The 15,400-nt window shown below is 26.3% G+C and overlaps 1 protein-coding gene across 2 annotated transcripts in view; it reads right to left on the reverse strand.

The window, feature by feature from the left end:
- LOC142339389 (meckelin-like) overlaps positions 1-15,176 on the reverse strand; it is a 77,063-nt gene extending 61,887 nt beyond the window's left edge. For both annotated transcript variants that reach the window (XM_075389403.1, XM_075389402.1), the window contains exon 1: positions 14,895-15,176. In XM_075389403.1, coding sequence (XP_075245518.1) covers positions 14,895-15,054 — 160 coding nt within the window. In that variant the 5' untranslated portion in view covers positions 15,055-15,176. The remainder of the gene's footprint in view (positions 1-14,894) is intronic.
- Positions 15,177-15,400: the final 224 nt, after the last annotated feature.

Genomic DNA, 15,400 nt, shown 5'->3' on the forward strand with positions numbered 1-15,400 from the left:
AATTCTTTCATCTGACCCTAGATTCTTCTAAGAATAATGGTGGAGTTTCAACACCAAAACTATCAAAGTAATATGATTCACCACCTTCTCTCCTTATAACTAAAACCCAATGAGTGCAAGTTGTTGGATGTAGATTAACAATAATGTTGAAGTTGATTTCATTAACACCAGATGGAGTTTGATCTCTCATTACTATTTCTATTGGTATTTAACTTATATTTCTACCTATATCTTCTATCTTAATATTACTCATAGCTTTAATATATTATATTTTTGTAATAAATTCCTTAAAAGTTAAGATCAACATTTTTAAAATCTAAAAAATCGAGACGGATAGTACAGTTATAATTTTTATTTTCATAATTATATTACTTTTATAGAGAATTTTGGTGGATTTATAGAAAGAAGTATGGTAAGATTTGAAATTGAAAACTCACCATTGCATACTATAGTTTATGGTGGTAGTGGAACAGGAAAGAATTTTGTCAGACAGTATTTAGAACTATATGGAGATCAAACTTCAACTGAAGGATTAAGTCATAATACTTACCAAGAGAGTGATTATACTAAAAAAGAAGATATTGAGCAGATTACACCTGTGGCTTCCACCAAAACGCAGTCGAAGACCCAAAAACATATTAATCCCATTAAATATAAACATAAACAAATAGGAGAATTTTTAGAACGAATTTATGATATCTGGCAGGAGTCTCCTCTTGATGAAATTCAAGAAGAGGTTGCACGGTTGGAGACCCATCAAGATAAAGAACAAGTTCAAGAACAAAAGCAAATAATTATAGTATGTAAAGATGAAAGAGATGGGATCAATCCAGACACTAATAAGCTCTATGATGGATTAAATATCTTATATCAAAATGTAAAAAAATAAAGAAAAGAATATAATGAATTTCATATTAAAGATGAGCATGGAAGAACGGTTGATTTCAATGGTGATGTGTTGCGTTTTACTTTACATTTGATTTAATCTCTATATATAATAATAGTTTTTATTCATAGATGTAGATACAAAAATAGTCATAGTCATAGACTTAGTCATAGTCATTTTCATAGACTTAGTCATAGACTTAGTCTTCGTCATAGTCATAGACTTAGTCATAGTCATAGACTTAGTCATAGACTTAATCATACTCATAAATATAATTAAACTACAAAACTCTCCAATCCCAATTAACTCTTAATTTACCATTAATTTTGTTATTTTTGGATTCATCAATGACAAGATAGTTATAGGGCTCTCTCCATACTTCGTTACATATTCTAATAAAATCATTTTAGCTTAGCTCAACATTAAAAAAGAAGTCATGATATAAAGATGTGAGGGCTTTACCTCTTGTCGAAATAGAATCAATAGATTACAATTTTCTAACATTTTGTCTATCTAATGAGAAAAGATTTTGATTAAGATACATCATATTACAAATATTATGTCTACTTCTAAAAAAGTACTCATTAATAACTGGTTCTTTGGCTCTAACGTCATCGAATGTTAAAAATTTATTTTGGGAGTTGATCGGGAGAGACTAAATCTTTCATATCCTTAATAAAATCGATAGTTGCTTTTTTATTGGGGCATCTTACATCTTGATATTGATCACCAGTGGGTCCAATGATGTATAATCTATCAAAATATATACTTTTAAAAAAATGTTTTAATAAGAACGTTTTACCACATTCACTAGGACCAGATATTATACTCTAAATTTCTCGGGGAATGTGGCATCAGCAAGAATATCTTTATAAAATAACCATGATTGTAGACTTCCATTAACATCAATATAAATATTTTTAGTATAACTACTTCGTAGATTGGGTTTCACCCATGATTCACCATCGGTGAAACCACTTCTCCAATTACAAACATTTTTTTGATGGCTTTACCCATTTGATGTTTTTCACCAAATAGATACATAAATTTGTCATTGTTATTGTCATCATCGTCATCTTTATCATTATTTTTATCATTATCGTTTATCTTTATCTTTATCATTATCTTTACCATTATCTTTATCCCTATCACTATCTTTATCCTTATCGTTATCTTTATCATTATCTTTATCTTTATCACTATCATTAGCATTATCTTTATCATTATATTTATCTTTATCTTTACATCCCATACACCCACTATATATTCCCGAATATTTAACTTGATTAAAATATTGAGAGCTCTCTTTATTCTAAATCCTCTGTCAAAAAGATAGATCATGTATAGACAATATGCACCACGATAAGATTCATCATGTGATTCACCACCTTCTCTCCTTATAACTATAACCCAATGAGTGCAATTTGTTGGATGTAGATTAACAATAATGTTGAAGTTGATTTCATAAACACCAGATGGAGTTTGATCTCATTACTATTTCTATTGGTATTAAACTTATATTTCTACCTATATCTTCTATCTTAATATTACTCATAGCTTTAATCTCAATATTATATTTTTGTAATAAACTCCTTAAAAGTTAAGATCAACATTTTTAAAATATAAAAAATCGAGACGGGTAGTACAGTTATTAATATTATTTCATAATTATATTATGTTTTATAGCATATGATAAAAAACCAAGTAAATATGCAAAATTAGAAGAGGATTTTGGTGGATATTTAGATAGAAGGATGGTAAGATTTGAATTTGAAAACTCACCATTGCATACTATAGTTTATGGTGGTAGTGCAACTGCAACAGGAAAGTCTTCTTTTGTCAGACAAAATTTAAAACTTCAACTGGAGATCAAACAGACAGTATTTAAAATGGAAATCAAACTTCAACTGAAGGAGTAAGTCCTTATACTTATCGAGAGAGTGATTATACCAAAAAAAGAAGATGGGAGCAGATTACACCTGTGGCTTCCACCCAAACACAGTCGAAGATTCATAAACATATTAATCCCATTAAATATAAACATAAACAAATAGAATTTTTAGAACGAATTTATGATATCTGGCAGGAGTCTTCTCTTGATGAAGTTCAAGATGGGGTTGCACGGTTGGAGACCCATCAAGATAAAGAACAAGTTCAAGAAAAAAAGCAAATAATTATAGTATGAAAAGATGAAAGAGATGGGATCAATCCAGACACTAATAAGCTCTATGATGGATTAAATGTGTGATAAAAACATGATCACATCAAAAAATATGTCGGAATTGAAAATTAGTGTAATTGTTCTTGATGATATGGGGGATAAGTTAAATAAAGATATAGGTTATCATTTTACCGAAGGAAGACAACATAATATTCAATTGATTGTAAGGTGTCATTAACCAGCCCAGATAATTAATACAGCTAGAATGAGTTGTTGTACTATTTATATAACAACTAGTAATGGACCTGATCTATTTAACAATTTCAACGAAATATATAAATGTAAACATAACTTCCATGCGATAATTGATGATTTAAATAGCAACTATTATAATTGTACAGATGGATTAGACCCAAAACTTCATTATGGTATAAATAGGCATAATGTGAAAGAAGGCACTTATTATTATTGATAGTAATAGAACTATGCTATACAATTCAAGAGTTGGTTCCTTAGATATGAAAGCTCTTAGTTTAAAAGGGGGACTATCAAATGAGGAGATAGATAAAATTATTGATATGAAACCATTAATGATAAGTTCCACAGATAAAAATATTATTAACCGTAATAATTATGAGTCCTATTTTAGTAAACTTCTGACAAAAAGAGGAATTGAAATACAGAATGATGTTTTAACAAGAGAAACAGTTAGAGCTAAATGTTTACAGTTCTCATCAACTATTTTTGGAATTATTGGTTCAGCTATTTTGATATATAATTATGTTATATAGCTAAATTCCAGCTAGTGATGTAAGAAATATTGGTCTTATGGCGGCAGGTGCAAATACTATGTTAAATAGAACAAATACATTGGTTAATGGCTTTAATTATGGTTGGGGTAATGGGACTTAGTTCACGTTTCAATATGATATTGCTGATGTTAATGACAATAGGTTACACCCACAGTCTATGACTGATGACAATGTTAATGGGTTTCACCCACAACCTATGACTGATGTTAATAATAACGTTATTATATTTACCAAAAGTGAACACTTAAATGAATACTTAAATAAAGACCACTCTAAATTTGATATACTATACGAAAGATAATAAAATCACAAAAGTTATTAATAACAGGAGTAGAGAAGATCTATATTATCTATATAATAAGAGTGAAAAATTTAGTGAAGATCTTGTTAAATATATTAGAGATAAATTAACTCAAATGGGGAGCAGATTTTAGATGAAAGATGTAAGTATATTACCCTAAATACAAAGGGTTATGAAAATTTAACTAATTGTTTCCAGTCTAATGATCATTCTAGAAATTTAATTGAAATTTGAACCCATTACAAATGAGGACTATTAAACGTTAACCCATTATAAATGAGGTATATTAAATGTTCAAAGAATAATTGTAAATATGAGTGTAACACTCCTGCAAATCTAGTTTTCCATTATCAAACATTTCAAAGATAAAATGGGTAAATGTGTATGTGTCTATAAATCAATCAATGGTTTGTGTTGAAAAATATTGTAATTCTAATTCTAGATTGAAGGATAATATTAATACTAATCCTACCATTGATTCTATCATTGATCCCATTAATGGTCTTATCATTGATCCTATCATTAATGCTATCATTGAACCATATAAGAGAAGAGATTATGAAAATGTTTATAGATTTATAAGAAAGGTTAAGAAGAGAGAATATAAAACGATTAAAAAAGTTAAAAGAAGAGATAAAAAATGAGTTGAAAACAGGGGTTAAAAACCAGAGGGGGGTAATAAAACTAATAATGTAATTAATGATAGAAGTATAAATAAAACAGCTAAATATTGTAGTACTATATGTAAAAACTGAAAAGACACTAGATCACTTCTATAACACTGGTACTATATGTAAAGAAATTAATTCAAAGCGCCTTTCATGTTCTATATGCAGTATTGCTTTAAGTACATCTCTTAAAAAACATGAAAGAACAGTCCATTCAAAAAAAATTTAAAAAATATCTGTATTAAATTTAAATATTATATTTTTTTCTTTAATTTTAACATTTTCAGAGGATTATAGATTATAGAATAAAAAAATTCAATTTTGTGTTATTTTCCTATTATATAAGAAAAATTGTTAGATTTTATACAGAGTTAGGCAAAATGAAAGACGAGCAGTCCTCAACCACCAAAGGTGATGAGCTACCTAATGATACTATTATAGAAACTTGTTTCCTTAAAGCCAAGGCATATTGTTAAGAATATATAAAAACTTCAGATGATAAATTTTTTATTTTGTATAAAAATATATAAATCTTTTATTTTGTATAAGAATATGTAAATTTTATTTCTTTTCAAAATATCCTTTTTATGAAGTAATCATTTTCAATTTTATTAAAAGTACAATTTTAATGAAAAAATAAAACATAGCTGGCAGATTGCCAGAAAATAGCAGCAATAGCTTCGTAGATCTGCAGTCTCAAAATTAACAGTAAAAAGATAATAAAATCACAAGAGTTTTTAATAAAAGGGGTAGAGAATATCTACATGATCTATATAATAAGAATGAAAAATTTAGTGAAGATCTTGTTAAATATATTAGAGATAAATTAACTCAAAGGGGAAGCAGATTTTAGATAAAAGATGTAGGTATATTACCCTAAATACAATGGGTTACGAAAATTTAACTAATTGTTTCCAGTCTAAGGATCATTCTAGAAATTTAATTGAAATTTTAACCCATTACAAATGAGGACTATTAAATGTTAACCCATTATAAATGAGGTATATTAAATGTTCAAAGAATAATTGTAAATATGGGTGTAACACTCCTGCAAATCTAGTTTTCCAATATCAAACATTTCAAAGATTAAATGGGTAAATGTGTCTATAGATCAATCAATGGTATTTGTGTTGAAGAAGATTTTAATTCTAATTCTAGATTGAAGGACAAAATTAATACTAATCCTACCATTGATTCTATCATTGATCCCATCATTGATCCTATTATTGATCTTATCATTGATCCTATCATTAATCCTATCATTGAACCATTTAGAGAAGAGATTATGAAAATGTTTATAGATTTATAAGAATGGTTAAGAAGAGAGAACATAAAACGATTGAAAGAGTTAAAAGAAGAGATAATAAATGAGTTGAAAACAGGGGTTAAAAAACCAGAGGGGGGTAATAAAACTAATAATGTAACTAATGATAGAAGTAGAAATAAAACAGCTAAATATTGTACTATATGTAACAAAGAAAAGACACTAGATCACTTCTATAACACTAGTACTATATGTAAAGAATGTAATTCAGAGAGAGTTTCATGTTCTATATACAGTATTGCTTTAAATACATCTTCTCTTAAAAAACATGAAAGAACAGTCCATTCAAAAAAATTAAATATCTATATTAAATTTAAATGTTCATTTTTTTTTTCTGCAATTTTAGCAATTTTAGAAGGCTATAGATTATGGATTATAGAATTAACAAATTCAATTTAGTGTTATCTTCCTATTATATGGGAAAAATTGTTATATTTTATACAGATTTAGGTAAAATTTAGGTTTCCTTAAAGCCAAGGCATATTGTTATCGGTTACAACGCAACTCTGTTAATACTACAGTAAAAGGAGAAGAAGAGAAAAAGTTAAAAGCAATAATTAAAGCTACTATTAAAAACCAAATCACTAGATTATAAGAATGCTATATATGGAAAAAGTAAATATTTAACTAATTATAATATTGATAGTAATATCATTTAGAAACTATAGAGCAGTATAAGATAGCCGAAGATCCATTTGATGATAAGGGTACTAAAGATAGAGATGGTGTGTTTAAATTCTATTATTATTAAATTATTAATTGAATTATATTTTTTAATATTAATTGAATTATATTTTTTAATATTGAATTGTTTTTAATACTAGTCTAGGAATATATATTGAGTTAAGATATTATCTTTTTTATTTTGTTTAATATTTAACTTTTATTTTGTCTAAGAATATATAAAACGTTAAGATAATAAATTTTTTATTTTCTATAAAAATATATAAATCTTTTATTTTGTATAAGAATATGTAAACTTTATTTCTTTTCAAAATATCCGTTTTATGAAGTAATTATTTTCAATTTAATTAAAAGTACATTTTAATGAAAAAATAAAACATAGCTGGCAGATTGCTAGAAAATAGCAGCAATAGCTTCGTAGATCTGCAGTCTCAAAATTAACAGTAAAAAGATAATAAAATCAAAAAAGTTTTTAATAAAAGGGGTAGAGAAGACCTACATGATCTATATAATAAGAATGAAAAATTTAGTGAAGATCTTATTAAATATATTAGAGATAAACTAACTCTAAAGGGAAGCAGATTTTAGATAAAAGATGTAGGTATATTACCCTAAATACAATGGGTTAAGAATATTTAATTGTTTCCAGTCTAATGATCATTCTAGAAATTTAATTGAAATTTTATCCCATTACAAATGAGGACTATTAAATGTTAACCCAATATAAATGAGGTATAATAAATGTTCAAAGAATAATTGTAAATATGAGCGTAACACTCCTGCAAATCTAGTTTTCCAATATCAAACATTTCGAAGATTAAATGGGTAAATGTGTCTAAATCAATCAATGGTATTTGTGTTGAAGAAGATTTTAATTCTAATTATAGATTGATGGACAATATTAATGCTAATCCTACCATTGATTCTATCATTGATCCTATTATTGATCTTATCATTGATCCTATCATTAATCCTATCATGAACCATTCAGAGAAGAGATTCTGAAAATGTTTATAGATTTATAAGAAAGGTTAAGAAGAGAGAACATAAAACGATTAAAAGAGTTAAAAGAAGAGATAATAAATGAGTTTAAAACAGGGGTTAAAAAAACCAGAGGGGGTATTATAACTTATAATGTAACTAATGATAGAAGTAGAAATAAAACAGCTAAATATTGTACTATATGTAACAAAGAAAAGACACTAGATCACTTCTATAACACTAGTACTATATGTAAAGAATGTAATTCAGAGAGAGTTTCATGTTCTATATGCAGTATTGCTTTAAATACATCTTCTCTTAAAGAACATGAAAGAACAGTCCATTCAAAAAAATTAAAATATCTAAATTAAATTTAAATATTATTTTTTTTTCTGTAATTTTAACATTATTAGAAGGTTATAGATTATGGATTATAGAATTAAAAAATTCAATTTGGTGTTATCTTCCTATTATATAGGAAAAATCGTTATATTTTATACAGATTTAGGTAAAATGAAAGACGAGCTATCCTCAACCACCAAAGGCGATGAGCTACCTAATGATACTATTATAGAAACTTGTTTCCTTAAAGCCAAGGCATATTGTTATCGGTTACAACGCAACTCTGTTGATACTACAGTAAAAGGAAAAGAAGAGAAAAAGTTAACAGCAATAACTAAAGCTACTATTAAAAACCAAATCACTAGATTATAAGAATGCTATATATGGAAAAAGTAAATATTTAATTAATTATAATATTGATAGTAATATCATTTAGAAATTATAGAGCAATATAAGATAGCCAAAGATCCATTTGACGATAAGGGTACTAAAGATAGAGATGGTGTGTTTAAATTCTATTATTATTATATTATTAATTGAATTATATTTTTTAATATTAATTGAATTATGTTTTTAATACTAGTCTAGGAATATATATTGAGTTAAAATATTATCTTTTGTATTTTGTTTAATATTTAACTTTTGTTTTGTCTAAGAATATATAAAAAGTTAAGACAATAAATTTTTTATTTTGTATAAAAATATATAAATCTTTTATTTTGTATCAGAATATGTAAATTTTCTTTTTTTTTAAAATATCCTTTTTGTGAAGTAATTATTTTCAATTTAATTAAAAGTACATTTTTAATGAAAAAATAAAACATAGCTGGCAGATTGCCAGAAAATAGGAGCAATAGCTTCGTAGATCTGCAGTCTCAAAATTAACAGTAAAAAGATAATAAAATCACAAAAGTTTTTAATAAACGGGGTAGAGAAGATATACATGATCTATATAACTTAGTGAAGATCTTGTTATATATATTAGAGATAAATTAACTCAAAGGGGAAGCAGATTTTAGATAAAAGATGTAGGTATATCACCCTAAATACAATGGGTTATGAATATTTAACTAATTGTTTCCAGTCTAATGATCATTCTAGAAATTTAATTGAAAATTTAACCCAGTACAAATGAGGACTATTAAATGTTAACCCAATTTAAATGAAGTATATTAAAAGTTCCAAGAATAATTGTAAATATGAGTGTAACACTCGTGCAAATCTAGTTTTCCATTATCAAACATTTCAAACATAAAATGGGTAAATGTGTATGTGTCCATAAATCAATCAATGGTATTTGTGTTGAAGAAGACTGTAATTCTAATTCAGATTGAAGGATAATATTAATGCTAATACTACCATTGATTCTATCATTGATCCTATTATTGATCTTATCATTGATCCTATCATTAATCCTATCATTGAACCATTTAGAGAAGAGATTATGAAAATGTTTATAGATTTATAAGAATGGTTAAGAAGAGAGAACATAAAACGATTGAAAGAGTTAAAAGAAGAGATAATAAATGAGTTGAAAACAGGGGTTAAAAAACCAGAGGGGGGTAATAAAACTAATAATGTAACTAATGATAGAAGTAGAAATAAAACAGCTAAATATTGTACTATATGTAACAAAGAAAAGACACTAGATCACTTCTATAACACTAGTACTATATGTAAAGAATGTAATTCAGAGAGAGTTTCATGTTCTATATACAGTATTGCTTTAAATACATCTTCTCTTAAAAAACATGAAAGAACAGTCCATTCAAAAAAATTAAATATCTATATTAAATTTAAATGTTCATTTTTTTTTCTGCAATTTTAGCATTTTTAGAAGGCTATAGATTATGGATTATAGAATTAACAAATTCAATTTAGTGTTATCTTCCTATTATATGGGAAAAATTGTTATATTTTATACAGATTTAGGTAAAATTTAGGTTTCCTTAAAGCCAAGGCATATTGTTATCGGTTACAACGCAACTCTGTTAATACTACAGTAAAAGGAGAAGAAGAGAAAAAGTTAAAAGCAATAACTAAAGCTACTATTAAAAACCAAATCACTAGATTATAAGAATGCTATATATGGAAAAAGTAAATATTTAACTAATTATAATATTGATAGTAATATCATTTAGAAACTATAGAGCAGTATAAGATAGCCGAAGATCCATTTGATGATAAGGGTACCAAAGATAGAGATGGTGTGTTTAAATTCTATTATTATTAAATTATTAATTGAATTATATTTTTTAATATTAATTGAATTATATTTTTTAATATTGAATTGTTTTTAATACTAGTCTAGGAATATATATTGAGTTAAGATATTATCTTTTTTATTTTGTTTAATATTTAACTTTTATTTCGTCTAAGAATATATAAAACGTTAAGATAATAAATTTTTTATTTTCTATAAAAATATATAAATCTTTTATTTTGTATAAGAATATGTAAACTTTATTTCTTTTCAAAATATCCGTTTTATGAAGTAATTATTTTCAATTTAATTAAAAGTACATTTTTAATGAAAAAATAAAACATAGCTGGCAGATTGCTAGAAAATAGCAGCAATAGCTTCGTAGATCTGCAGTCTCAAAATTAACAGTAAAAAGATAATAAAATCAAAAAAGTTTTTAATAAAAGGGGTAGAGAAGACCTACATGATCTATATAATAAGAATGAAAAATTTAGTGAAGATCTTATTAAATATATTAGAGATAAACTAACTCTAAAGGGAAGCAGATTTTAGATAAAAGATGTAGGTATATTACCCTAAATACAATGGGTTAAGAATATTTAATTAATTGTTTCCAGTCTAATGATCATTCTAGAAATTTAATTGAAATTTTATCGCATTACAAATGAGGACTATTAAATGTTAACCCAATATAAATGAGGTATAATAAATGTTCAAAGAATAATTGTAAATATGAGCGTAACACTCCTGCAAATCTAGTTTTCCAATATCAAACATTTCGAAGATTAAATGGGTAAATGTGTCTAAATCAATCAATGGTATTTGTGTTGAAGAAGATTTTAATTCTAATTATAGATTGATGGACAATATTAATGCTAATCCTACCATTGATTCTATCATTGATCCTATTATTGATCTTATCATTGATCCTATCATTAATCCTATCATGAACCATTCAGAGAAGAGATTCTGAAAATGTTTATAGATTTATAAGAAAGGTTAAGAAGAGAGAACATAAAACGATTAAAAGAGTTAAAAGAAGAGATAATAAATGAGTTTAAAACAGGGGTTAAAAAAACCAGAGGGGGTATTATAACTTATAATGTAACTAATGATAGAAGTAGAAATAAAACAGCTAAATATTGTACTATATGTAACAAAGAAAAGACACTAGATCACTTCTATAACACTAGTACTATATGTAAAGAATGTAATTCAGAGAGAGTTTCATGTTCTATATGCAGTATTGCTTTAAATACATCTTCTCTTAAAGAACATGAAAGAACAGTCCATTCAAAAAAATTAAAATATCTAAATTAAATTTAAATATTATTTTTTTTTCTGTAATTTTAACATTATTAGAAGGTTATAGATTATGGATTATAGAATTAAAAAATTCAATTTGGTGTTATCTTCCTATTATATAGGAAAAATCGTTATATTTTATACAGATTTAGGTAAAATGAAAGACGAGCTATCCTCAACCACCAAAGGCGATGAGCTACCTAATGATACTATTATAGAAACTTGTTTCCTTAAAGCCAAGGCATATTGTTATCGGTTACAACGCAACTCTGTTGATACTACAGTAAAAGGAAAAGAAGAGAAAAAGTTAACAGCAATAACTAAAGCTACTATTAAAAACCAAATCACTAGATTATAAGAATGCTATATATGGAAAAAGTAAATATTTAATTAATTATAATATTGATAGTAATATCATTTAGAAATTATAGAGCAATATAAGATAGCCAAAGATCCATTTGACGATAAGGGTACTAAAGATAGAGATGGTGTGTTTAAATTCTATTATTATTATATTATTAATTGAATTATATTTTTTAATATTAATTGAATTATGTTTTTAATACTAGTCTAGGAATATATATTGAGTTAAGATATTATCTTTTGTATTTTGTTTAATATTTAACTTTTATTTTGTCTAAGAATATATAAAAAGTTAAGACAATAAATTTTTTATTTTGTATAAAAATATATAAATCTTTTATTTTGTATAAGAATATGTAAATTTTCTTTTTTTTTAAAATATCCTTTTTGTGAAGTAATTATTTTCAATTTAATTAAAAGTACATTTTTAATGAAAAAATAAAACATAGCTGGCAGATTGCCAGAAAATAGCAGCAATAGCTTCGTAGATCTGCAGTCTCAAAATTAACAGTAAAAAGATAATAAAATCACAAAAGTTTTTAATAAACGGGGTAGAGAAGATATAAATGATCTATATAACTTAGTGAAGATCTTGTTATATATATTAGAGATAAATTAACTCAAAGGGGAAGCAGATTTTAGATAAAAGATGTAGGTATATCACCCTAAATACAATGGGTTATGAATATTTAACTAATTGTTTCCAGTCTAATGATCATTCTAGAAATTTAATTGAAAATTTAACCCAGTACAAATGAGGACTATTAAATGTTAACCCAATTTAAATGAAGTATATTAAAAGTTCCAAGAATAATTGTAAATATGAGTGTAACACTCGTGCAAATCTAGTTTTCCATTATCAAACATTTCAAACATAAAATGGGTAAATGTGTATGTGTCCATAAATCAATCAATGGTATTTGTGTTGAAGAAGACTGTAATTCTAATTCAGATTGAAGGATAATATTAATGCTAATACTACCATTGATTCTATCATTGATCCTATTATTGATCTTATCATTGATCCTATCATTAATCCTATCATTGAACCATTTAGAGAAGAGATTATGAAAATGTTTATAGATTTATAAGAATGGTTAAGAAGAGAGAACATAAAACGATTGAAAGAGTTAAAAGAAGAGATAATAAATGAGTTGAAAACAGGGGTTAAAAAACCAGAGGGGGGTAATAAAACTAATAATGTAACTAATGATAGAAGTAGAAATAAAACAGCTAAATATTGTACTATATGTAACAAAGAAAAGACACTAGATCACTTCTATAACACTAGTACTATATGTAAAGAATGTAATTCAGAGAGAGTTTCATGTTCTATATGCAGTATTGCTTTAAATACATCTTCTCTTAAAAAACATGAAAGAACAGTCCATTCAAAAAAAACTTAAAAAAACATCAATATTAAATTTAAATATTATATTTTTTTTCTTTAATTATAACATTTTTAGAGGATTATAGATTATGGATTATAGAATAAAAAATTTTAAATAAGTGTTATTTTCCTATTATATCGGAAAAATGATTATATTTCACACAGAGTTAGGTAAAATGAAAGACGGGCTATCCTCAACCACCAAAGGCGATGAGCTACCTAATGATACTATTATAGAAGCTTGTTTGCTTAAAGACAAGGCATATTGTTATCGGTTACAAAGCAACTCTGTTGATACTACAGTTACAGGAGAAGAGAAAAAGTTAGAAGGAATAACCAAGGCTACTATTAAAAACCAAATTACTACAGATTATAAGAATGCTATATATGGAAAAAGTAAATATTTAACTAATTATAAAATTGATAGTAATAAACATCATTTAGAGACTATAGAACAATATAAGATAGCCAAAGATCCATTTGATGATAAGGGTATTAAAGATAGAGATGGTGTGTTTAAATTCTATTATTATTAAATTATTAATTGAATTATCTTTTTTAATATTAATTGAATTATATTTTTTAATATTAATTGAATTATGTTTTTAATACTAGTCTAGGAATATATATTGAGTTAAGATATTATCTTTTTTATTTTGTTTAATATTTAACTTTTAATTTGTCTAAGAATATACAAAAAATTTAAGTTAATAACTTTTCTATTTTGTATAAAAATATATAAATCTTTTATTTTGTATAAGAATATGTAAATTTTAGTTCTTTTCAAAATATCCTTTTTATGAAGTAATTATTTTCAATTTAATTAAAAGTATATTTTTAATGAAAAAATAGAACATAGCTGCCAGATTGCCAGAAAATAGCCGCAATAGCTTCGTAGATCTGCAGTCTCAAAAAAAACAGTGAAAACCACAGACGAAAAAAAATTCGTCTTTTCATTGACGGCTTGTATGTTATATACATTTTGATTAAAAATCTGTTTAAGTTTTCGCTGCCTTTAGTAGCTGCTCTCGAATAACCTTCATTTAGAGTGACACATACACACCCATTTGACCTCATCTCTTTGAATTAAAGTAAATAAAAGTCAATTTCAAAGTGAGGAAGTCATTTTGGAGAGCGAGGTAAGTCAAGTGTGAACAAAAATTTAATCACGCGAATGAACAAAAAACTCACTCCACTAAGAGCGAAAAATGACGTCACGCACGCACTTCAGTTGAAATTGCATGAACGAATGAACAAAAAGCAGATTTGAAGTGGTTGTGACGTCATATGGCCGTAACAAAAATCGCGAAATAAAAAACCAAGAGAAGGCCAATAATAGCCCCAGCTATCGCTGTACGGCTATTAATAAATAAATAATATTTTTTATTAGAAAAGAGGATGCTCCTTAACGCGGGGTCCCCTATATACACATAACTTCAAAAATATCATTTTGAAATGTTCTTTAAATACTAACGATCCACATGAGTCAAATTGTCTCCACAGTCAACACACTGCCGGGCAGCTGTATTGAAGTATTCATTGTCAATACAGTTCTCCGGCCCAGTAATGAACTGAACTCCTACTGTGCACAACGCACTTGGAAATAGGACACAGATCACAAAGATAGATAGCATCTGAAATAAACTCAATACAGCAGTCAAGCAAATTACGCAATACAAGTATTACAAATTACAGTCTTCACAGCTTTTCTTAATTTTATCGGACTTCGATTGACAACTAAGATGAAGTTTTACATTTGTTGTATAAGATTTCCAGGCACGCTCCCTTGTTTTTTTCTCATCTCTTTCTTATCAACGCATTTTTTATTGAAAGGGGGTGTGATCGACATCCCACTATGAAACATCACAGCAGGGTATTTAGAGCTACCGCAAATTGTAAAGCACATTGTAATTTAAACTTATATTAATATGCTAGGATCTAGTAACCGCGTCCAAGGTTTGAAATGATACTAAACTAGAG

Source organism: Convolutriloba macropyga, chromosome 5 (genome assembly GCF_964194025.1).
Source record: "Convolutriloba macropyga chromosome 5, txConMacr16.3, whole genome shotgun sequence".
In the NCBI taxonomy this organism is placed as follows: Eukaryota; Metazoa; Xenacoelomorpha; order Acoela; family Convolutidae; genus Convolutriloba; species Convolutriloba macropyga.